The following is a 23949-nucleotide window of genomic DNA, read 5'->3' on the forward strand; positions in this document are numbered from 1 at the left end:
GGTGTAGGTGACGCGGTAGCCCTCGGGGCACTCCTGGCAATCCATCTTCACCTTGGAGGGCCCGTCGATGGTGACCGAGAGGGCACCGGCTCCCGCATTGCTTGTGTTCACGATAAACTCAGCTGGGCTCCCTGGGGACACAGGAGGTCAGGCAGAGCTGGTCTGGCTCATCCCACCCCAGCCCCCCACTGCCCACCCAGCAGCATAGCTTTGTCATTCTTGTGTGCCTCCTGTTGTCACTGAGATCTTAGATGGGGGCCCAGCAGCTGACCTACCTGTGACGCCACCTTCCAGGCCGGCTCCGTAGGCAGACACCAGCCCCGGGTCCCCTCCATGCCCAGGCTCCCCAACTCGGATCTTGAAGGGGCTTCCAGGGATGTGGGTGCCATTGAACTTGACATCAATCAGGTAGACACCATTCTCCCGTGGGATAAAACGCACGGCGTACTTATCTAAGGAGCAGAGGGGCATGCTGTGGACCCGGGTCCCTTCCCACAAGCAGAGCAAGTGACATCTGTGAGGCGCGACCCTTGCCCGCCAGCCTGAGCCCAGCAGGTCCACGCAGCTCACGCAGCTTCTTCCATGGACCATGCTGGGCACCCACACCCCACAGCACAGACCTCCTAAAACCTGAGGGGTGAAGCTGTAGATGCCTAAGCAGCCTATCGGGGCTCACTGGGACTGAAATCTTTTACAAGCAAAACATGCACCTCACTGCCCCTTTAGAAAAGTTACCATGGCCCTAGCCGGTTTGGCTCAGTGGATAGAGCGTCAGCCCGTGGACTGAAGGATCCTGGCTTCGATTCCAGTCAAGGGCATGTACCTCGGTTGCAAGCTCAACCCTGGCCCAGTCAGGGCGCATGTGGGAGGCAACCAATCAATGTGTCTCTCTCCCTCTCCCTTCCACACTCTCTTGAAAAATCAATGGAAAAATATCCTCGGGTGAGGATTAACAACAACAAAAAGAAAGGTTACCATGAATGCCAAGCTCCCTGCATGTTAACTGGAGCTCAGAGGCAGCAAGGAACTTGCTCGAGGCCACACAGCTGGGAAGGGGCAGGACTGGGCTGTGATACTAGCAAAAGTCTACCCCGCAGCAATGCACACCCTCTCACCCTCGCCCATCCCTGGGTTGCCCAGGCCTGTCTATAGGTGCCATGCCCTGGCTAAAGGGCCATGAGCCTCTTGGCTGCACTTGCGGCCTCTCCTTCAGGAGACTGCATCAGGCCCTGCAGAAGGCCGTCTTCTTTCTAGCAGTCGTGGCTGCTGAGCCAGATGCCCAGGGGCGTGGGTCACGAGTAGTGGCAGGGTCGCCTGGCTGAGGGGGCCGTGTGTGGGCCCGTCTTGGCTGCTCACAGAATCTGTACCTCCTTTCGTACTCTCAGCCTGCTTCCAGCCGGCTGGGCAGGCCCACTCCTCCCAGCGGGGCCTGGGCAGGTGGCGGGGTGGCTGGGTAGGGACAGGGCCTCACCTTGGTCGATCTCTGTGACATAGCACTCCTCCAGGGCTCCCGAGGGGCTGTGCACCTTGGCATCGATCGCCCCCTTGGCCCCGTTCAGGCTGACTGCAAAAGAGGCTGGCTGGTTGACCTTTAACCCTGACTCCTGGAAGCACAGCAGAGGTGGTTAGATCGGGTGGTCAGGACGAGGGAGGGCAGGGCTCCAGAAGCAGGAGGCCCACAGGGTTGCACTTACCCATCTGGCGTCCAACTTGGTTTAAAGAGGGAGAGCCATTGATTCTCCAGGGGCAGCAAGCTACAGGCACACGCCCCAGCCCCCACCCCCAGGCGCATGCGCTCCACAATCACACTCCACAATCATACTCCCCGGGGCAGCCCCACCCGCTGGGCAGCACTCAGCCCCTACAGGCTGTCCCTCTTTAAACCTCAGCCCTGGTGCTCAAGGGGCACAGGCTTCTGTTCAAAGCCTTTAGACCTGAGACACGAGAAAAACTCCACGTGGTGGGCAGGGATGTGTCCTGCCAACCCAAAGCGTGGGCTGCACCCGGCCAGAGCAGAGGCCCGGCGCCCCGAGCGGGGCTGGGTGGGTCACTCGACACAGGGCCGAGGCCTGCTCCGTGCACTGGCTCTGGTCTGGCCGGGCCCAGGAGCCCCAGGCGGGCGGTTTCTCTCAGTGCCTCACCTGAAGACTAGAAACAGTAAGGCGGCGGGCGTCGCCAGACGGAGAAGCCACAGGAACCACGAAGGGGCTGTCGGGGATGTGCTCCTCGTTGAACTTCACGGAGACCTCGTAGTCACCTGCGCAGGGAGAGACGCAGATAATGCGTCTTGGCCGCGTTCTCCCCTCCCGCCTCCCACGAACAGCCCAGTGGCCCTGGGTCAAGGTGGAGAGGGGAGCCGAGCAGGACTGTCTGCATAGACCCACCAACACCCACACTGAGGCATCGCCAACCCTCACCCCGGCCCGGCCCTCAGTACCTGGCTCCTGGACCACATAGGCCACACCGCAGGAGCCATCCTTGCGGTCCTCGAAGGAGATCTCGGCCTTGCTGGGGCCCTCGACAGCAATGGCCAGGCCCCCAGCGCCAGCTTCCCTGGTCCAAATGCTGAATTCAGCTGTGGCAAAGCAGTGTGTCTGGTGAGTGGAGCGCATGTACACCTCTCCCGAGGCTGCAACCCCTGACCTCAGCCCCTCCACCCCCCACCCTGCCCAGGAGAGCGAGAAGCTGGCAGGAAGCAGGCCTACCTGGCACTCCAGCCTCGGCCCTCTCGAGGCCAGGGCCTCCGGCGCGGACCTTGTGGGCTCCCCCTTCCCCTAGGGGCCCCACGGTGAACTGGAAGGGGCTCCCCGGCACGTGCTGGCCCTTGTACTTGACGCTGACCGTGTGCATGCCCATCTCGGCAGGCACAAAGCGGATGCAGTACGTGTGGTTTTCCCCTTCCACAATCTCAGCTTCATGGGTCTTGCCTGACGGGCTGGTCACCTGGGCTGTCATGTCCTGGATGCTAATTTCTGCAGGTGGGGGACAGCCTGGTGAGCAGGAGCTCCAGGCCCCAGACTTCTGCTCAGAGTTACCAGGCCTCCCCAGTGCCCCACCCCCCGCTCCCTATAGCTCCTACCGGGGATCTTTAGGCTGAGGTCACAATGACTGCCAACATTGGCCACTGAAGGGGCCCGTCGCCTGCGTGTGATGCTCTCTTTCACTCGGCCTTCGCCTGTCACCTTCACAGAGAAGGGGCTGCCTGCAGGAGGGAAGCACAGCCCACACCCCATACAGGTTACATCCTGGCCCTGGGGTGCGATCAGGAGGGTTAGGGAGAAGTGCACGTGCGCGGCACTCACCAGGCACGTGCTGGTCAGCAAACTTAATGTTGATGATGTAGTTTCCGGGCTCCGTGGGGCAGTAGGTGACCCTGCACGTGCCATCCTCCAGGTCCTCTGTGTTGATGTCCACTTTGCTGGGGCCCTCGATGGACAGGCTGAGCCCGCCGTAGCCTGCAGAAGGGACACCCCTGAGCCAGAGAGCCAAACACAGCGGGCTCACCCTGGCGGGCAGGCCGCCATCGCTTACCAGCATCACGGGTGTCAATGATAAACTCCGCGGGCTCAAAGGTGTGGCCTTCATGGAGGCCCTGGCCCGAGACGCGCACACGGCTGGCATCCCCAATCTCCGACTGGCTGATCATCACTGGGATGGGGCTGCTGGCCACGTGCTGGCCACCCTTTTTCACATGCACTAGGTGCTCCCCCGTCTCCTTGGGCACGAAGGAGATCCCTGGGCACAGAGCGGGCTGTCAGCCAGGGAAAGGCATGCCCCCGCCCCAACCTCCCTCCTTTCCAGAAGGCCCTGCCCCTCAGCCTCTTACCCACATGGCCATTGCGCAGCCGCTTCAGCAGACAGGGCTCCTCGCGGCCCGAGGGAGGCACCACAGTGGCCGTCAACAGGCTGAGGTCCGTCTCGGAGATGTTGATGGGGATGTCAGCAGCGGAGCCCACCTTCAGGTGGGACATGCGCATGGAGTCATCACCTGGCAGAGGACAGTCACTGAGTGTCCAGAAGCAGAGACAGCACCCACCCTGCCACCTGCCTTTCTTTAAAAAAAACTATTAAAAAAATTATTTCTTATTGATTTCAGAGAGGAAGGGAGAGGGAGAGAGAAACATCAATGATGAGAGAGAATCATTGATCAGCTGCCTCCTGCAAGACCCCCACTGGGGATCGAGCCAGCAATCCGGGCATGTGACCTTGACCAGAATCGAACCCGGGATCCTTCAGTCTGCAGGCCGATGCTCTATCTACTGAGCCAAACCGGCTAAGGTCGAAAATATACTTTTATTGACTTCAGAGACAGGGAGAGGGAGAGAGAGAGAAACATCAATGATGAGAGAGAATCACCGATCAGTTGCTTCTTGCACGCCCCACACTGCAGATCGAGCCCACAACCCAGGCATGTGCCCTGACCAGGAATCAAACCGTGACCTTCTGGTTCATAGGTCGAGGCTCAACCACTGAGCCACGCCGGTCAGGCCACCTGCCTCCTCCTGTCACTCTCCCCACTGGCACCCACCTGTGACCCTGGCAGTGAAGGGGCTGCCTGGGATGTGCTGCTCATTGTACTTGACGAGGATGCTGTAGTCGCCGGGCAGCACAGGCAGGTAGGACACACTACACGTCCCGTCCTGATTGTCGGTGCAGCTGATTTCTGCTTTGGATGGTCCCTCGATGGCCAGGGACAAGCCCCCTGTAGAGAACCGTGGGTGAGGGCAGGAACTATCCCCAGGACAAGATGAGGGAGAGCCCCAACAGGCAAGCAGAGGCTGGAGGACAGGGCAGGGGACCCCACTCGGGGGTGTCTCTCCTGCGCCCAGCTCTCCACAGGCTGAGGACAACCATGGCACAGGAAGGTCAAAACCGGCTGCCACTCACCCTCTCCTGCGTCCTTGGTGTTGACTGTGAAGACAGCAGGCTTGTTCACTACTCCGTGGGTGAGGCCTGGCCCATAGGCGGTGACGTGGCCACAGTTGACGTAATCCACGTAGAACTGCAGGGGGCTTCCTGAGGCAGGAAGAGGGGCCATGTGGAATGGGGACCTTGCGTTGGCCCCCAAGTCCTCCCGCCGCCCCAGGCCTCTGTGAGGCGGCCGTGGCATGCTGTGAGGGCACACCTGGGATGTGCATGTTGTCATAGCGGATGTCCATCTCGTGTAGACCAGCTTCGCTGGGGGCGTAGCGCACCGTCACCGTGCCGTCCTTGTTGTCGGTGATCGCCGGCTGTGCCACTTTGCCGGAGGGCATCCGTACCTCCCCTGCAGGGCAATGTGACAGGGTCAGGGCAGCCCCTTGGCACACCCTGGCTGCTGCAGCTCCCGAGCTCCTTCCTGCTCCAACTCACCTGTGATCTCGCCCTTCTTGATGGTGAAGGGGATGACAAGGTCGAAGGGCCTCAGGCTGGTCACATCCAGCCCATTGACGCCCACCATGGGTCTCTCCGGGGCCTGCAGTGGAGACAGAGGGCCCAAGTGAGGGGCTGTAGGAGTCGAGGGAGTCCCAAGCAGGAAGATTTGGGATCCCTCCTCACATGTGCCAGAATGGGTCTCATGGGACACCCAGCTGGCCAGCCCCCCAATGTCCCCTAGAGCTAGGCAAGCCGGAGGAGGCGGGCCAGGCCATACCCAGGTCTGCTGGGCGCCCTGAGCGTAGGTGTATGGTGGGGCCAGCTGCTGAGGCCTCAACGGAGGCTGCGCGGTGGGTTGGTCCCCAGCCAAAGCCTGCAGAGCAAACACAAGAGCTGGAGACTCTGAAATCACAGAGGAATCCTTTGGCGGGGGGTGGGGGGGCGTTTCAGGATGGGTCCCACCCAGACCCTTCACCCCTGGCCCTTTCTGACCGTCACTTGGAAGGGGCTGTTGGGCACGTGCTCGCCGCCAAAGCGCACACAGATGACGTATTTGCCCGGCTGCGGGGCTGTGTAGAAGATGTCAAAGGTGCCATCCTCATTCTCTACCACATCCACGTCCACCTCGGAGCCGTCGGGTGTGCACACAGTGCAGGTAACCTTGCCTTTGCCTGCAGCCTTGGTGTCCACAGTGATCACCGTTTCCTCCCCAATCTGGATGGTGGGGCCGATGCCAGCACCTAGTGGGGCAAGGCGGGTCCCCAGAGGGGGGCCAGTGCATGAGCGTGGCGTTCAGGCTGCTCCTATCCACTGCCTGCCGCCCGCCCAGGCCTTTTATTGCCACCACCAAGCACAGCCAGGCCTCCCGCCCCTGACCCCCGAGCTGGGACGGTGAGTAGTTTCTCAGAAGGCAGGAAAGGTTCCCTCGAGCCACCTCAGGCCAGGGAGCCCTGTCTTGGGGGCAGCCCCCATGTGGGAAAGGCCCGACGGGTGGCACCCAGGTGTTTGGGAGGAAGGGCGGGCCTGGAGGCCCGTGAGGCCGCTGCTGCCGTTGGGGCACAAGCGTTTGCTGCCACCTCCCCTGCCAGCTCAGCCTCAGCTGGTGCCGTGGACCGCGCTGAGCAATGCCAGTGCTCCGGTTGGGCGCACAGCTGCCTTTGCCCCGTGGCCTGGCCCCGGCCCCGGCCCCCAGTGCTGTGTGTGCACGCGGTGAGGCGGGGTCCTGCTGCAGTGTGGGGGGATGTGACATTCGCCTCCCGCCCCCACCCAGGCCTGAAGGGGAAATGAGAGTTTCCTGACAACTGAGAATGCTCGCTCAACCGAAGGCTCGAGGTGAGGGGTGGCTGGGCACAGCCCAGAGCAGGCAGGGAGCTGGGAGCTGGGAGCAGGGAAGCAGGGAGCAGCGGGGTTAGCGCCCTAGCAGCACAGCGCACAGGCAGCGGCAGCACCCGGAGGGAGGGGGACAGGAGGCCCAAGCCACAGCCACCGCCTCTAGGTTGCAAGGGCAGAGCAGCTGAGCAGCCTCCAGGGCCCCAGAGTGCCTGAGGGAAGGGGAGGGACAGTGACGTTACAACCTGCGCTTAGCCGTGGAGGCTCAGGGGGTGGTGGGCTGTGAGGCCTCAAAGTAACAGGCAGGCTGGCCCTGGCCAGGGAAGCCCCCAGGAGCATGGAACCTGCTCCAGGGCTGCGTTCAAGGGGTTCCCCAGCCAGCCTGCCACTGAGCTCCCCTGTGGTCGAGGGCTCAGGCTGCCCTAGGCTCTCTGCTGGCCTTCCGCAGCTCTCCCGAGGTCCAGGCCTGGCCACTTGCTGCCCCCTCTGCCCTGGAAGGCCTCACCTCATACCCATCCAACACCCATTCTCCCCAACTGGGAACTGAACCCACCATCTAGCTAGTGGTTTGGGTCCCAACCTCAGTTACCCTTGAATCCCCACTTTTCCCATCCAGCCCATCAGCCAGTCTTGGCTGCTCCATCTTCGAAGTACACCTCTCAACTTGGCCCCCCCCTCAAGCCCCATGGCCACCAGCCTGGCCCAAGCCACCCTTCTGGCTGATCTAAAAGTAACTTCAGCCCGGCCGGTGTGGCTCAGTGGTTGAGTGTAAACCTATGAACCAAGAGGTCACGGTTCGATTCCCGGTCAGGGCACATGCCCAGGTTGCGGGCTCGATCCTCAGTGGGGGCCATGGAGGAGGCAGCCGATCAATGATTCTCTCTCATCATAGATGTTTCTATCTCTCCCTCTCCCTTCCTCTCTGAAATCTATAATAAAAATAAATTTTAAAAATATAAATAAATAAAAATAAAAGTAACTTCAGCTCCCCAATTGGGCTCACTATCTCTGTTCTGCACACAGTGGCCAGGTAAACCGAGGCCACTCCCTCAACCAAGGCTTGACCCTGCCTCTGGTCCCCAAGGCCTCGTCCCCCAGCCCTAGGCAGACATGCCTATCATCTCAGATCCCAGGGCCTGCTGTATTCGGCAGATGAGCCCTTGCTGCAAAGCCCAAGCCACCCTAACTCGTGCTGGCTGCCTCGCCCAAGCTCCAGGCCTGCAGCCCTCAGAGCCTCCCAAGTAGCAATCGCCTCTTATTGGTGTCCTTGCCTAGGGCTGGCTCTCCCCTGCCACACCTGGTTGGGGACCCTCTGAATAACGTCACTGCTGGGGGGACAGGGGTAGGAAAGGAGGCGGGGAGGGCGGATAGGCCACCGAGTGCACTTTGGGGCTCTGAGGCTGGGCCAGGCCCCGCCATGCTGGCCGCCCAAGCAGTCAACGCTGGTGCTACTGCACTACCAGCTAGCCCCACCCGCTCATGCAGGCTGCGCCTCCCCCGGCCCGGGACGCGAGGCCCCTGGGAGGTGGGGATGAGGGTCTGTGGATCTGGCCAGGGCTGGGGACTCTTCGCCTGTCGGGGGAGACCCCTTGTCCCCTTAGCCCATGCAGGAGCCCTTGACATGGAAGGAGGGAGCAAGAAGGAAGGGCCTGCTGCCCGCCTCCTGGGCTTTCCTGGGGTGCCAAGATCCCCAGACCCCAGAGCCCCAGTGGGGTGCCTCTCAGGATGCACCTCACCCCAAAGCTCTCAGCTGCAACCCAACTTCTCAGATGGGGAAACAGAGGCCCAGAGAGGGGACGGGCCAGAGCGCTCATGCTCAGCTCCAGAGGCCTCCCTGGGCCCTAACCCTCCGGCCACCCCCTCTGTCCCTGCCAAGAGCTGCAGCTGGAACTGTCCTGGGAATCAGCACGGAAGAGGAAAGGAAGCTGCCCTCTGGGCAGGAGGGGCATTGGGAGTGGCCCCGGCAAGCAGCTTACCTAGCCCGTGACCTCCGATTGACACTGAGGTGAGAGGGCAGAGAGCAAGGAGAAAGGTCAGGTGAGTCACTCAGGGGGCGGCCCCCACTCCCACACGCTGCCCCAAGCAGCGAGCCCTTGCACACAGGCACACCCAAGCCCCGTGCTGAGCGCCGTGGCCGATGGCGGGCGGGCTCACCTGTGACCGTGCACTTGCTGGCATCCCCGGTGGGGACGGCGCGGACACGGTACGGGGAGAAGGGGATCTCATCACCGCCATACTTGATAAGGATCGTGTAGCGGCCCGTCACATCTGGCACATAGGCCACCGTGTACGTGCCATCGTGGTTGTCTTGGATATGCGTCTTCTTGGGCTTGCCTTCAGGGTCCTGTGTGGCAAAGCACAGGGGACGGAGGTGGTTGGCATAAGCCTAGCCTGCCCAGGATCACCTCTGGTTCTCTCTTTTTCTAAAATATATATTTTTATTGATTTCAGAGAGAGGAAGGGAGAGGGAGAGAGAGAGAGAGAAACACCAATGATGAGAGAGAATCATGGATCGGTTGCCTCCTGCACGCCCCACACTGGGGAATAAGCTTGCAACCCGGGCATGTGCGCCAACCAAGAATAGAACCATGAGCTCCTGGTTCATAGGTTGATGCTCAACCACTGAGCCATACCAGCTGGGCTCAGGTTCTCTTAAAGGAGCCAGCGTCAAGTGCTGCTGCTGCAGGAACAGCGTCCAAGTCACTCAGCCGCCATGGCCCAAAATAGCTGCCTGCATGCAGCATTGTCCTTTACTTCCCCACTGGCAAGGGCCAGAAGAAAGGTCCCCAAATACCCAAAGCTCCTGCCCCCCTGACAACAGGCAGGGTCAGGGTCCTTGGCACCCATTCTGCTTTATCCCCATGAGTACCCCTCGGCTCCCATCCTCCACCCCAGGGCCTGCCCAGCACTAATATCACAAGTGGGCAAGTTGAGGAACTAAGGGCTTTGGTAACGTGCTCAAAGTGAGGCATGAGCTAGTGTGTGGGTGGGGAAGCCTGTGCTTGTCACCATCTTCCTACACACAGGAGACCTGCCCTGGCTGGCACCACGCCCTGGGGAGACCGCAAGTGCCCCAGCTGCATGCTCTATACTGCACACAGCTCCAGCCTGGGCTCCCCACCTTCCCTGGCCTTCTCTGTGCCTGGAGTGGCACCCAGCAGGGCCAGGAGCTGCCCAGGCCGCGAGCTCACCGTGATTTGGACAGCCAGCAGGCCTTCCCCTGCGTCCTTCGCATCAATGGTGAACTCCACAGGCAGGCTGGCGGGCACACCGGTGGTGTTGAGCCCAGGGCCGCTGGCTTTCACCTTGCTGGCGTCGTGCGTAGGCAGCACCTTGACCTTGAAGGGGCTGTTTGTTGGGCCGGGGTGTTGTGAGTGGTTAGGAAGGTTCTTGATGCCCAGCCTGCCACCCCCAGCCCGGCAGTGAGCTGCCTCTTACCTGCGGGGCACTTCCTCTTCCCCGTACATCACGGAGATGCTGTAGGGCCCCTCGCGGCTGGGCACGTAGTTAACAGTTTGGGTGCCGTCAGCGTTGTCTACCACATCCACTGGCTCTACCAGGCCTGGCCCCAGTCCCAAAGACAGAGCCTCAGCCAGTCTCCTGAGCCCTCAGCCCCACCACCCGGGATGGCAGGGGCTCAGCTGTGCACCCAGCCCCCACTCCAGGCCTACACCTCATTTTGCCCTCATCTGCCCATCCCAGGAATGGCCCTGCGCCCTGTGACACCAGAAACTACTCTGGGTGCCAGCTTGGACCCTGGCCCTTTGTCCCTGCTGCCACATCTGTTCAGTGTCTATTCTACCTCCATCTGGTCCCATCACCCGAGGCTCCTCTATCAACGGCTGGTGCACCTGCTCCAGCCTCTTGGGCAAGGCCTCTGCTCTCTTCCCCCCACCCCTCAAAGAGGATCATGCCCTCCCAACCTCTTGCTCTTTTTAAAAATATATTTTTTTATTGATTTCAGAGAGGAAGGGAGATGGAGAGAGACAGAAACATCAATGATGAGAGAGAATCATTGACCAGCTGCCTCCTGCATGCCCCACACTGGGGATTGAGCCCGCAACCCGAGCATGTGCCCTGACAAGGAATCGAACTGTGACCTCCTGGTTCATGGGTTGGCACTCAACCACTGAGCCACACTGGCTGGACCCAACCTCCTGCTCTTAAGCGTGTGGACACTCACCTTTGGGTCCCTGAACTTTGACCTGTAGTGGGGCCACACCGGCCTTGCTCGTGTCCACCTGGAAGGACTGAGGCAGATTGGCACGGACCATCCCTGGGCTCAGGCCAGGTCCAGAGCACTTGACCTTGGTTGCATCTGTCACATCATGCACAGGGACCTTGAAAGGACTGCCTGGGTGGGGGGCAGAGGGACGGACTGTGTGTGAGACAGGGTGGAGGGCAAGCGGGTGGCTCCAGCTCAGCCCTAGCCGACCTGCCTCCTCACCTGGCACTTGGTGGCCGCCGTAGGTGACATTAAGGCTGTAGGTGCCAGCCTCATAGGGGATGTACTCAACCGAGCAGCTGCCATCTTTGTTATCCATGCAGGACATCTTGGCCTCAGAGGGGCCCTCTACAGCCAGGCCCAGGCCCCCGGTGCCAGCTCCCCTGGTCCAGACAGACAGCCAGTTAGTCCTGGAGTTTCAAGGCCCATCAGGCCCCTGCCTCCTGGACACTTCCTCACCTCGTCTCCACGGTGAACTTGTTGGGCTTGTTGGTGGTGCCACTTTGGATGCCTGGCCCGTGGACGCGCACTCGGGAAGGGTCGCAGCCCTCGGTCACGGGCACCTGGAAGGGGCTGCTGGGCACAGGGCTGCCATCGTAGGTCACGTCCACAGAGTGAAGTCCTGGAGGATGGCGGGCTGGGTGAGAAGGAGCCCGGGCCACCCCACGCATGCCCCACAGCCCCGGGGAGCCCTGGCGCATACCCTCCTCATAAGGCGTGTACTCCACTTTGTACGTGCCGTCACCACAGTCCTGCACGTAGGTCTCGGTCAGGTTGCCTGAGGGGTTAGCCACGCGGGCCTTGACATGCGGCCCTCCAGTTTTCGTCAGAGCCCGGGCATCCACGCTGAACTCAGTGGTGGCCTCTCGGAAGACGCCTGTGGGGGGCAATGAGGAGGAGGCATGGGCTCCGGGGGCTCTGGGGACCCTAGATGCCCCCAGCCCCCTTGTCTCGCAGTGGGGCCTCTCACCTTGGCCGTCAACGCCAGGCCCGTAGCACTGGACACCAGAGGTATCTACCGCGGGCTCCACCTGCAGCTTGCTGGGGAAGTTGGGCACAGGCTGGCCACCGTATTTGATGGTGACGGTGTAGGAGCCGGGGCAAAGAGGGATGTAGGTGATGGTATGTGTGCCGTCACCGTGGTCTTGTATGTGCACCTCGGCAGGCAACCCGGCCTCGGAGCGGATCTCAATGGTCAGCTCTGCACTGCCCGCGCTTGAGCAGTCCACATGGAACTGGCCCGCCTCGCCGGCCGTGGCACGCTCCAGCCCAGGGCCAGAGCACTTGACCTTGGATGCGTCAAAACAGGGCACCACATGGGCCTTGAATGGGGAGCCGGGGATGTGAGTGTCGGCGAAGAGGATGTTGATGTTGTAGTCTCCGGGCTCGGTGGGCACATAGGACACGGAGCATGTGCCATCCCCATTGTCCAGGCACTCGAGCTGCGCCTCGCAGGGGCCTTCTACGGTCAGGCCCAAGCCGCCAGTGCCGGCGCCCTTGGTGTCGATGGTGAAGCGGGCAGGGGAGCCTGCACTGCCGCCCTGCAGCCCTGGCCCAAACGCCTTCACCTGAGGAGAGATGGGCAGGTCAGGAGCTGAAACCACACCACCTCCTGGCCCCCACTTCAATCTATTTTTTAAATTTAATTTCTAAAAAAATATATATTTTTTTATTTCAGAGAGGAAGAAAGAGGGAGAGAGAAACATCAATGATGAGAGAGAATCATTGATTGGCTGCTTTCTGCACGCCCCACACTGGGGATCGAGCCCACAACCCAGGCACATATCCCTGACTGGGAATTGAACCTGGGACCCTTTAGTCCACAGGCCAACGCTCTATCCATTGAGTCAAACCAGCGAGGACAATCTACTTCCTCTTATTCTGGCTTCCCTCCCCTACGAGACAGGGGCATAAGCAGGCCTCAGCCTGATAAAGGGTAAGGGCGTTTCTGGAAAAGACAGGGTGGCCCCCATACCTCAGTTACCTTACTAGGCTTTGTGGGAGGCACGGCTTCCATAGGAAAGGGGCTGCCAGGCACAGGCACACCGTCGTAAGTCACCTCAACCTCGTAGGACCCCTCCTCACGGGGCACAAAGCGCACGACACTGTTGTCAGCCCCTAGGCCGGGCTCCACCTTGCAGGGCACTGATGCGCCGGACGGGCCCACGATCTTGGATGCCACTTTGCCTTGGCCACCAGCACCCTTTGACTTGACTGTGAACTCCTGGTCTTTGCCAACGTCCACCTCTATTGAGATGACAGAAGAAGGGAAAGAACTGTGACACTGAGCCCGGGCAGCTCCTGGGCCATCCTCAGTAACCACGACAAGGGCTCCAACTACTTACTCTCTCCCAGGCCGGACACCTTGATCTTGCTGAGGTCCAAGCTTGGAGACACCCCCACGGAGAAGGGGCTCTTAGGAATAGGATCCCCTCCGTAAGTGACGTTGACGCCCACTGGGCCCTGGGAGGGGTACAGAAGGGTAGAGTCATAGGTCATGACCCTGGTTTCCTGGCCTGCAGCTTCCCCAGTTAGGAATTGGGGGCTGGTCAGAGAGACACTGGCTCTCCTCTTATGTTTATTGATTTCAGAGAGGAAGGGAGAGGGAGAAATAGAAACATCAATGATGAGAGAGAATCATTGATCGGCTGCCTCCTGCATGCCCCACACTGGGGATTGAGCCCACAATCTGGGCATGTGCCCTGACCGGGAATCAAACCATGACTTCCTGGTTCATAGGTCAGCCAACTGGCTCTCCTCTTCCGCCCCTGGCCTTCATGCCCACTGTCTCCCAGGTGGGAAATGGTAGCGAGTGGGAAGCCTCCTGGAGCAGCCCACCCAGCCCACCGTTCAAGGAGGACCACGGGCATGATGGGTGTAGAAGAGGTGCAGGCTGCAGAGGTTAAGGGAGCTACCTGCTGTACAGGAGTGTACTTGACCGTGTAGGTATTATCATGGTGGTCGATGATGTCCACATCACGCACTGCATCCCCCTTGGCCGTTCCCGAGAACTGGACATCCAGTTTGCCCTTGCCAGCAGCTTTGGCATTGACCGTGAAGTGGGTGGGTTTGCCAAGCTCAACACCTGAGGAGACACGGCGGCCATTAGGGGCACCTTGCCTCAATCCCCCTTGAGGTCCCTGATCTCTCCAGAGGGTGGTCATCCTCACCTGTGCGGCTGAGGCCAGGACCCTCTGCCTTCACCTTGCTGGCATCATGGGAGGGTTCCACCTTGACCCGGATGGGGCTGGTAGGCGTAGCCTGCAATGATGGGAGGAGCGGACTATAGAGGAGAACGGCACCCCAATGCCTAGCAGTGTTGGGGGTGGGAAGCAGCAACACCCACCTGGTCAGCAAAGAGGACCATGATGGTGTAGCTGCCAGCCCCACGTGGTGTGTACTTGACCGTGAAGGTGTCATTGTCATTGCGAATGATGTCAAAATCGATGTCGGCCTCAGCCGGGCCCACCACACCAGGGGCACACTTGATGCCAATGCTGACATCGCCTGCAACAGGGAAGGGAGTGGAGGCTAGGACCTCATGCGGATTCCTCACCCACATGTCCACCCACCTGAGGCAGAGCCTTACCCTGGCCGGCCTCCGTGCAGTCCACGGTGAAGTAGGTGGGCTCATGAGCCTTGAGCCCTGTCTTGGCCACTCCTGGGCCATACACCTTGACCTTGTTTGGGTGACTGCCGGCTCCCACGTTCACCTGCACAGGACAAGGTAAGAGCAAGGGTATTACCAGCCGGGAGAGGGAGGGGACCCTTCATCCACTGCTGGCTGTTACGCAAAATGGTGCAACCACCTTGGGAAGTGGTCTTGTGGTGCCTCAAGTGATTAACCATAAAATGACCATATGACGCTGTAACCCCGCTCTTACGCCTCTATCTACCCAGAGAAATGAGATCACTCGTCTGCATACTTGTACCCAAATGTTCATAGTGGCACTACTCACAACAGCCAAAAGGGAGAACATAACAAAGGCCCACCAACAAATAACTGGATAAATACAATGTGGTCTAATCCATACAATGGACTATCATTCAGCCATGAAAAGGCAGGAAGTACCAATTCATGCTGCCACGTAGAACCACAATGAAAACATTATGTTGAGTGAAAGCATTCAGACACAAAAGGCTAGACATTGTATGGTTCCATTGCTAGCAAATGTCTAGAACAGGCAGAAAGCAGAATAGTGGTTGCTCAGGGTTGGGGGAGGGGGATTTCTGGGGGGTAGAGGAGCGTTTGTTTGGGATGATGAAAACTATCTAATCTTGCCTGGCCGGTGTGGCTCAGAGGTTGATCATTGGTCACAGTTGAATCCCTGGTCAGGGCACATGCCTGGGATGTGGGCTCAATCCCCAGGAGGGGGTGTACAGGAAGCAGCCGATCAATGATTCTGTCATCATTGATGTTTCAATCTCTCCCTCTCCCTTCTTTTCTGAAATCAGTTAAAAAAACACAAAACCCTACCTAGTCTTCAATTGTGTTATCCATCGCACAACTCTGAATGGACTCAAGACTACCAAGCTATACACTTGCAATGGATGAGCTGTCTGGGATTCACGTTTGATCTAAGAGAGCTATAGATAAACATGGGACAGGTGCCCTAGGAAGATGTGATGAAGGGCTGTCGAAGGCCCGTGGGAGGACCGGCTCACCCGGAAGGGGCTGTTAGGGATGCTGACACCTCCCCAGGACACCATGGCTGTGTGCTTCACGGGCTTCCTGGGCACGTAGGAACAGCTGTACGTGCCGTTGCCATTGTCCTTGACTGATGCCTCCACGGGGCAGCCCTCGTTGTCCTGGAAAGTAGGTGGCCAACTGGTCAGTACTCAGATCTGGGCAGCTGCCCACCCCCACCTCTGTGCCATGGGTGGGCACCCCACCTGCACTTGAACCCGGAGAGGGGCCTTCCCGCCGAGCTTAGCATCCACCGTGAACTCCGCTGGCTTGTTGACGGCCACGCCCGTCTTCTCCAATCCAGGGCCACGCGCCTTCACCTGATGGGAAGCCACCCAGATCTCAGGGGACCAAATGCAGGCCACCAAGGAAATAGGGTGGCAGGGAAAACACCGCTGGGGACAGCAGCCCTGGGCCTGGAACACCAACCACTCAGCCCAGCCCCCAAGTGGAGGCAAAAGGGGGCCAAGACCTGGGCCAGTGGCACATGCGAATTACCCTGTCTGGGTGGAAGTCTTGCGGCGCCTCCCGGATGTCAGCCATGAAGGGGCTGAGGCGGATGTCCTCGCTGTTGCACAGCACGTGCACAGCATACTCGCCAGCTTCCTGGGGCCAGTAGCGCACATCACAGGAGCCATCGCCCTTGTCATCACATTCAATCTTGGCCTGCGACGGGCCCTCCACGGAGAAGCCTGTCAACAGCCACCAACTCTATCAGTGCCCTGGAGCCTGGCAGGGGACCCCCGATTGCCCACACGGTAGCCTCCAACTCACCGAGGGTGCCTACGTCATCCCCGATGGCCTCCACCACGAAGTCCGCTGACTTGCCAACGACACCACCCTCCAGGCCGGGCCCCCAGGCCCGCACCTTCTGATTGCCACACTCCGTGCCCACCTTCACCTCGAAGGGACTGTAGAGAAAGAGCCACACAGGGGTGTGTGCTGAGGGGCACCGCCCTGAGCAGGGTGGGGGGTTACACCGCATTCGTTCTGAGCACTGGGTTGGGGCCTCACCTGCGCCCGATGTTCTGGCCGCCCCACGTGATGGTGACGGTGTATGTGCCAGGCACCGTGGGGTAATACTCGAAGCCGTAAACACCATCCCCCAGGTCCTTCTGTTTTACACGCTCCTCACCCTCTGCCAGAGACAAAGGAGGGCCTCAGGCCTGCCCAGCAGCACCCCTGGGGCGGCCACTGCCCACCTCAGCTGCAGGCTGACTTACTTGGACCCTTCACGATGACCTTGAGCTCCCCACTGCCTGCGCCCTTCGTGTACACCTTGAAGTCGGCCGTCTCCTTCACCCGCACGCCTTTGGGCTGCAGGCCCCGGCCAACAGCACGGCAGGCACTCGGGTTACAAGCTGTGGGCAGAGGGCTCATGAAGCCACTGGGGCTGGCACCGGGCGACCCCTCCCTTGCTTCCTCCCACAGGGCTGGGCCATCAGGATGAGGGTGGGGACCCTCAGAATTGGCCCCAGGAGATAGGGAGGGACATGCCAGGAAGAAATGAAAGGGACCCCGACCCCAGGACCTGTGGTCCAGACCAGGATGTGATGGCCTCCTCCCCCCTGCTCCACACCAGCTCCCCGGCCCCACCCAGCCCGCCCCTCCCAAAGCAAGACAGATCCAAGTACCGTTGACCCTGTGGGCAGAGCAGAGAGCAGCAGGATTCTAGACAGCTCGAGCAAGTTCTTCCGAAGGTGAAAGCGTGAAGAGAAAGAGAGATGGAAAGGGCGAGAGGAACAGGAAGAAGGGCCCCAGCGGGGGAGGAAAGAGAGCTCACCCCGACAGTGGAAGCAGAGACCCCGGGTGCCAGGGTGGGGAGGGCTGGAGTGGGACCCTCCAACCGACCGTCCCATGGGAGGCCCCAGCAATGGGGGACGTAGGTGGCCGGGACCAGCCTACCTTGGCCAATAGTAACAGTGTAGGGGCTTCGAGGGATAGGCACGCCAGCGAAGGTGACGTGTACAGTGTGAACACCCTCCATGGTGGGCTGGTAGCTGCAGCGATAGGTGCTGTCGCCTCTGGCCTCCAGCTGAGGCTCCACAGTGCCCTTCTGTCCGGTAGGGTCCTGGATCGTGACCTCTACGTCCCCTGAGCCAGCTCCTGCCACAAAGTACCAGCTTAGCTCCCAGAGCCTCCAGGCTGCACCCAGACCCCAGCAACACTCCGCCACCCCAGAACCGCCTGCTCGCAGCCTCCTCTCACCTGCTGTGAAGATCTCAAAGTAGGTGGTCTTGTTGGCGATGTTGCCGCTGGGCTCCAGGCCGGGGCCCTGAGCAGTCACCTTGCTGGCGTCACCCTGGGACTTGTCCACATACACCTCAAAGGGGCTCTTGGCGATATGCTGGCCAGCAAAGAGCACGGTGACCTGTTTCCAGGAGGGGCAGGCTGTGAGAGGGTCGGGGCCCCACAGCCACTGTCCCTACCACCAGCCTCCCCACAGGCTGAGGGCTCACCTTGTGAGTCCCCGTCACCTCGGGGACATACCAGACAGAGAAGGTACGGTTCTTGTCGTTATTGGCAGTCACTTTGGCCTGTGGTAACAAGGAGCCCATGAGCCTTTGCTAAGACCAGCCCCTTTATTTTTTTAAACATACTTTTATTAATTCCAGAGAGAGGAAAGGACAGGGAGAGAAAAATAGGAACATCAGTGATGAGAGAGAATCATTGGTTGGCTGCCTCCTGCACACCCCACACTGGGGACCAAGCCCACAACCCCAGCATGTGCCTTGACCGGGAATCAAACCATGATCTCCTGGTTCATAGGTCAATGCTCAACCAGTGAGCCACACTGGCCGGCCAAGCAAGAGCAGCCCCGTTATTTATTTATTTATTTATTATATATTTTATTGATTTTTTACCGAGAGGAAGGGAGAGGGATAGAGAGTTAGAAACATCGATGAGAGAGAAACATCAATCAGCTGCCTCCTGCACATCTCCTACTGGGGATGTGCCCACAACCCAGGTACATGCCCTTGACCGGAATCGAACCCGGGACCCTTCAGTCCACAGGCCGATGTTCTATCCACTGAGCCAAACCGGTCAGGGCAAGAGCAGCCCCCATGGTCAGGGCAAGAGCAGCCCCTTTAAATGGAGGCACTGCAGTGCCCCGCCCTGCCTGAAGGTGGCCCTACCTCCTCTTGGTGTCCAGCTGGGTCCTCCACGTACACCAGCACCTCTCCCTGGCCAGCACTTCTGGTCTCCACAGTAAACTCTGCCCGCTTCTTCACCATATTGCCTGTGGGCTCGATGCCTGCCAAGGGAGGAGAAAGGCATGGCTGGCTGCTAGGGCCGTGCACGGCCTTCCCCCTCCCCCATCATCCTTCAGTAGCATCTCCTTCCACAGCTCAGCCCCCTCCCCGCCATCCCCGTGGAACACTCAGAACTGGCTGAGTCAGTTCAGCGTGAACACCGGTGCATGGAGCCTGGCCTTGGGCCCCAGCTGTACCTTTACTGAAACAGGCTTGGGCCTGTTTTCTGGAACTCTCACTTGGATTTGCCTGGGCCCTTGCTCCTGCGTGATACCCTGGCCGGGTTTGGTCTCCACTTACAGGAAAGTGGCTGGGTGCTCCCTCCTTGAACAGGTCCCACCTTGGGTTGATGGCTAGTCACAAGTGGCCAGTTTGGACCAGCTCCGACTCATGCCTGTCTGACTCTCAGGGGGCATTTGAGAACCTAGCTGCCATGTCCCTGAAGATCCCCAGGGACCTCCACATTCTGAAAGGACATGGTCCCACAGGGAGGCCGGTGCACAGGCCCCGTCTCCCTCACCTGGCCCGTAGGCTCGGGCTTTCTTTGGGTTCAGTTTGGGTCTCAGGGGAGCCCCTGGCTTCAGCTTGGCCTTGGGGAACTGGGACAGGTAGGTCATGACGGAGTGTTCGTCCACATTGGGGTCCACGATCTCCTCGGGGGTGATCACCTGTCACAGTCAAAAGACAAGAGCCATGTGGCCTCCAGGCCTCGGGTTCCAGGGATAGGACCCCACTCCCCCTGGGACTTGGCCCCTGGACAGCGGTGGACGTCCAGGCAGAGTTGTACCTGAGGGATGCCCAGCCAGTCATCGGCCTGCTGCATGGCTTCCCGCGCATTGTTCACAGGCTTGCTGGCGTCCCAGGAATCCCAGTCAGGACACAGGCCTGCGGAACAAGGATGACTGAGTCTGGGGTCCGCCGGACTCCCCTGCAGGCCGTATCCACTGTCTTACTCACAGCCCCAGCTCCAGCCCCGCGCCTCCCACTCCCACACTCCTTACCCGGGGCGCAGCTATCAACAAGGGCGCCTAGGGCTCTGCCACTCTGCCAGTCCCGACTGAAGTTGGTGATGGGCAGCTGCGGCAGCTTGTTCTGGATCCAGCCCAGGAGCCTCTGCTTGGGCGTTTGCTTCTTAGCTTCTTCATCCTCCTCCTCATCCCACATGGGCATGGAGATGGAGTAGTGCAGAATCAGGGTCCAGATGAGGCCCAAGATCAGCTTCAGGTTCCCATCCACGATGGCCTTGCTGTCTGTGAGGGAAAAGAGTGGGGGTGTTGGACAGCAGGGGGCCCACCCGTGTCCCTGTGCACGTGTGCACACACGGGCTTGCGTGTGGGGAGGGTGCACACACAGGGTGTCAGGTGGCTCCCAGGCAATGGAGAGCATGGCAGCACAGGGAACCCCATGGAGGGAGAAGCCCCCGGAGGGGGTGTAGGCGGTTTCAGAGGGAAGAAAACTTTTGGGGGGAGATGAGTGTAGTTAGGGGGTGTTGCGGGAAGCCCTGGGGGACAAGAGGAAGGACTGACGACAGCTGCAGGCTGCAGACAGGGCCAGGGGAGGGGCCCTGGAGTGAGCAGGATGAGTGCTCTGTAGCAACGCAAGCAGGGGCCCATCACTCATCTCCACGGGTTTCCAGGCAACGAGAAGTAGGAACAGCGCAGCCCTAGTGGGCCTGGATGCTGGGGCCCCTGACCGGGGCTGAGGAAGGGGAAGAGGAAAGCTGGTGGGTGGGGCAGTTGGGAAATACAACTGCTTCCCCAAGGTGGGTGGCAGGAGGCAAGGGAAGTAGAGGTGTTGGGCAAGGCCTGAGTTTGGGCAAGGCCTCCTCTTGGGGTGGAGGGAGCAAGCCCCACCCTGCACTTCCTTAGTGTCCCCCACCCCCCGCAGGACCAAGCTGGGAGTCAGGCAAGGTCCTGGCACAGGGGAGGGGTCAGGAGCCCAATGGCAATGGGCCGTGACTCACTGGGGCCCAGCAGGAGGATGAGCAAGGCACATTCTGGGGGCCCCCTCACCCAGCCTGAGGAGGAGGGCAGAGCCACTAAGGCTGGGTTAGACGCCCAGGGCCCAGCTACTGGGGTAGCAGAGGCCATGGGTGGGGTCCTTGATCCTGCTGCCTCAGCAGAGCCCAACCGGCTGCTGCCTGCCCTCCTTGCCACCTAACGGGCTGCTGGGCTGTGGGCGGGCGGCCACCAAGCTAACCACAGGGGAAGTGGTTAGGGCGGGCACCCTGCACCCTGTCACCATGGGAACCCCTCTGGGCTGTGGGACCCACCCAAGGCCCTTGTGGGTCTTGGCTTCAAGGGGTGAGGGGCTGGGAGTGGGGCCCAGAGAAAGGCCAAGCTTTCTAAGAGCTCATCTTTGAAATCCCTGCTGTCTCCAACCTACCCAACCCCCAATCAAGAGAAAATACTTGTCTAGTGAGTCAACTTGGGGGTGGGGAGAAGGGAATGGATGCCACCAAAGGGTGATCAATGGCGGGTGGCCGCTGAGTCCAGTAGGCAGCACCCTGAGGACCGGCTGAGCCGCTCAGAGCAGAGTGGCCTCTCTGTCCCCAGAGTGAGATTGGTCAGAGCCCTGCACCACTGGCTTGCACTGTCCCCAAATGGTGGGAAAGTGGAGAGGGGGCTTCAGGCTAGCGGTGACTGGAAGGTCAGAGAAGACCAAATGCACAGGACCAGCCACGGCTTCCCATGAGTCCCCCATCCCCAGAGTCCTGGGTCCAGCAGAAGAGCCCTAATGAGGCCCGAGGCCCACTGTGACCCAGGAGGGGACACACAAGGCCAAGCTCATCAGCCCTGGTGGGTCAGGCTGGGCCCGCCCCCTGGTCCATAGGAGGCAGGCCTAGGCCCTCCCCATCCCCCTCAGAAAAGAGAGAGGGAAGGGCCGGGCTTCATTGGGAGACTGCCTGGTTGGATGGCCCCGCCCCCTCCCACCCCCTTTCCCCAGCCCCTGGGCCAGCCTGCCCCCTCCCTCCCCTAATCACTGCTGCTTTCCAACATTTTTTTGCCTTATATGGCAAAGCTCTGGGAACTAGGCCTGCTCCAGCCAGCTCAAAAGAGAAGGGAGGAGGAGACCCCCCCTCAGACAGCTGGGGTGTGGCCCGCCTCCCCACATCCGGTTGCCCCCCCACCCAAGGCTCAGAGATGACTCAGCTTGGCTAGACACAGACTGGGACTGGGGGGTGGGCCTGAGCCTCCAAAGGCATTCCAAAGAAAGAGGTGAGGCCCTGGAGACCAACCCTCTGAGTGGTTGGAGGCACCTGAATCTTGGTCTCCCACTTTCTCAGGCTCAGCATGGATCGCATCGGGGCAAGGGGGCCAACTGAAAGACCCCTTTCAATTCTGAAGAAAGTTCATGTCCCTTCTTCTCTCTATTGTACAAAGCCCCCAAGCCACCAGTTCTGCTGCCTGTCCCGGAGTGGGTTCCACCTTAAGAGCCAGGGATGCTACAGTAGGCCCGGTCAATGCCAGCATCACCAGCCCAGTGACACGGACACTGGGCTGGCAGTGAGCCCAGCACACACTGGAGTACCTCCCAACCAACTCCTGCATTTGAGATGCAGAAAAGCCAAGTCCTACATAGAAACAAGAGTTTGGCCCAAGTTCAACAGTAATTCAGTGTCTCAGTAGACGACAAACCAGCTCCCTTCACTGGCTGACACCCAGACTCATTTCAGGTACTGTTTTGCTAGCCATGCCCTTCTCTGGCCTCCTAAGTTCCCTGGCAGAGATCTAAACTGGGGGTTAGAGCCATCTCTGAGGAGGGGGGCATCTTCCAAGACCAGAAAAAGCTGAGAGCCCTAAACAATGGAACCCGCAAACTAACTCCCTTGTTTAGCAACTACAGGGGAACCTGAAAGTCAGAAGGCCCTCTCCAAACTGCTGCAGGAGGTAGAGAAACCGGGCCTCCCGCTGCACAGGGATGGGACACTGGGCGCAGGGCCAGAGCCTGGCCAGTGCCCACCCCCAGGCCCTCTCCCACAGCAAGCGAAGGGGCGGGGGCACGGCCTGCGGAGGATGTGAGCTCAGCCTGGGCGCGGGCCAGCCGGGGCGCGGCGGGCGGGGGCGCGTAGCGGTCCGCACAGCAGCGGGGCCAGCCTGCCAGCGCGCCTTTGTTCTCGAGGCCCGGCCCGCGCGCTCGCGGAGCCCCTCAGCCAGGGTAGGGGGGAGGGGGCCGAGAAAGCACCACGACTCGGGGAGGGTGGTTGGGAGGGGTCTACCCAGGGGAGATGGAAGGACATGCGGAGCCCCCCCGCCCTCGCCCTCCCGGCGCCACGGGGCGGCACGCGCCCTCACCGATGGACACGAGCTTGATGCTCTCGCGGTCCAGGAACTCGAGCGCCACCGACACGTTCTCGAGCTGCATCTGGCGGAAGGTGGGCCTCTGGTTGTGCTTGCGGTGCATCTTTTTCTGGCTGAGCACCTCGAGCAGCGCGATCAGCCGCAGCCCGTCACTCAGGTCCGTCTGCAGGTTGGCGATGCGCTTGCTCACGCATTTGAGGTGCTCATTGCACCAGCGCGTGAATGTGTTCTGCTGGATTTTCTTCCACGGCGCGTCCTCCGCCAGGTCCTTCTCGGTGGCCGGCATCTCGGCGTCTCGCGTGTCGTTACCGCCAACCGGAGCCGCGCCCGCCGCGCTCTGGCCCGCTCGGGAGTGGGAGCTACTCATTTTGAGGCGCGAGGAGCCGATGGGCGGTGCTGCAGCCTAGGCGAGGGGACGGCCCTTTAATTAAAGTCGCAGGCACTCCGGCGTGCAAGGGGCGATGCAGACAGCGGAGGTTGCGCTGTGGAGAGAGCGAGCCCTTTAAATGCGGGCTGGGGGCGGGGCTGGGGGTGGGGTCGCTATGGGGCGTGGTCATGGGGTGGGGCTTTGGGGGCGGCCCGCCCCATCTCGCTCTTTGTATTGTTCTTTTTCTATTTGTCCTTTGAATGAACATTCAATTCTACCTACTTAATCGCTGGTTAACGAAAGAAGCCGGGCGATATCCCTATCTACTACGGCTCGCTCCTTTAATTGTCAAAAAATATAATTTTCTTCCGAATTTACCACATTACAGGAGAAAAAAGAAAAAAAAAGAAGGAATAAACGAGACGAAAGGT

At 60.2% G+C, this 23949-nt stretch overlaps 1 protein-coding gene across 1 annotated transcript in view; it reads right to left on the reverse strand.

Annotated features, from left to right (window-relative positions):
* The window catches only part of FLNA (filamin A), a 29118-nt gene that overhangs the window by 1984 nt on the left and 3185 nt on the right, over positions 1 to 23949 (reverse strand). Inside the window, exons 2-46 of the mRNA XM_023753018.1 lie at positions 23146 to 23633; positions 19852 to 20100; positions 19638 to 19735; positions 19371 to 19518; positions 18734 to 18852; positions 18056 to 18133; positions 17805 to 17967; positions 17502 to 17702; positions 16820 to 16957; positions 16611 to 16734; positions 16371 to 16507; positions 16095 to 16288; positions 15803 to 15916; positions 15575 to 15718; positions 14499 to 14622; positions 14256 to 14416; positions 14080 to 14170; positions 13825 to 13994; positions 13255 to 13372; positions 12894 to 13156; positions 11880 to 12477; positions 11613 to 11786; positions 11369 to 11531; positions 11132 to 11292; positions 10868 to 11038; positions 10123 to 10246; positions 9876 to 10032; positions 8839 to 9028; positions 8661 to 8684; positions 5848 to 6095; positions 5633 to 5728; positions 5353 to 5455; positions 5126 to 5266; positions 4888 to 5016; positions 4529 to 4702; positions 3827 to 3988; positions 3532 to 3735; positions 3303 to 3455; positions 3080 to 3202; positions 2706 to 2972; positions 2438 to 2575; positions 2142 to 2257; positions 1472 to 1604; positions 276 to 452; positions 2 to 131 (exon numbers count right to left, since the gene is read on the reverse strand). Of these exons, the coding sequence (XP_023608786.1) occupies positions 2 to 131; positions 276 to 452; positions 1472 to 1604; positions 2142 to 2257; positions 2438 to 2575; positions 2706 to 2972; positions 3080 to 3202; positions 3303 to 3455; positions 3532 to 3735; positions 3827 to 3988; positions 4529 to 4702; positions 4888 to 5016; positions 5126 to 5266; positions 5353 to 5455; positions 5633 to 5728; positions 5848 to 6095; positions 8661 to 8684; positions 8839 to 9028; positions 9876 to 10032; positions 10123 to 10246; positions 10868 to 11038; positions 11132 to 11292; positions 11369 to 11531; positions 11613 to 11786; positions 11880 to 12477; positions 12894 to 13156; positions 13255 to 13372; positions 13825 to 13994; positions 14080 to 14170; positions 14256 to 14416; positions 14499 to 14622; positions 15575 to 15718; positions 15803 to 15916; positions 16095 to 16288; positions 16371 to 16507; positions 16611 to 16734; positions 16820 to 16957; positions 17502 to 17702; positions 17805 to 17967; positions 18056 to 18133; positions 18734 to 18852; positions 19371 to 19518; positions 19638 to 19735; positions 19852 to 20100; positions 23146 to 23518 (7463 nt within the window). The 5' untranslated portion in view covers positions 23519 to 23633. The remainder of the gene's footprint in view (position 1; positions 132 to 275; positions 453 to 1471; positions 1605 to 2141; positions 2258 to 2437; positions 2576 to 2705; positions 2973 to 3079; positions 3203 to 3302; positions 3456 to 3531; positions 3736 to 3826; positions 3989 to 4528; positions 4703 to 4887; positions 5017 to 5125; positions 5267 to 5352; positions 5456 to 5632; positions 5729 to 5847; positions 6096 to 8660; positions 8685 to 8838; positions 9029 to 9875; positions 10033 to 10122; positions 10247 to 10867; positions 11039 to 11131; positions 11293 to 11368; positions 11532 to 11612; positions 11787 to 11879; positions 12478 to 12893; positions 13157 to 13254; positions 13373 to 13824; positions 13995 to 14079; positions 14171 to 14255; positions 14417 to 14498; positions 14623 to 15574; positions 15719 to 15802; positions 15917 to 16094; positions 16289 to 16370; positions 16508 to 16610; positions 16735 to 16819; positions 16958 to 17501; positions 17703 to 17804; positions 17968 to 18055; positions 18134 to 18733; positions 18853 to 19370; positions 19519 to 19637; positions 19736 to 19851; positions 20101 to 23145; positions 23634 to 23949) is intronic.

Source organism: Myotis lucifugus, unplaced genomic scaffold (genome assembly GCF_000147115.1).
Source record: "Myotis lucifugus unplaced genomic scaffold, Myoluc2.0 scaffold_40, whole genome shotgun sequence".
Taxonomy (NCBI): Eukaryota; Metazoa; Chordata; class Mammalia; order Chiroptera; family Vespertilionidae; genus Myotis; species Myotis lucifugus.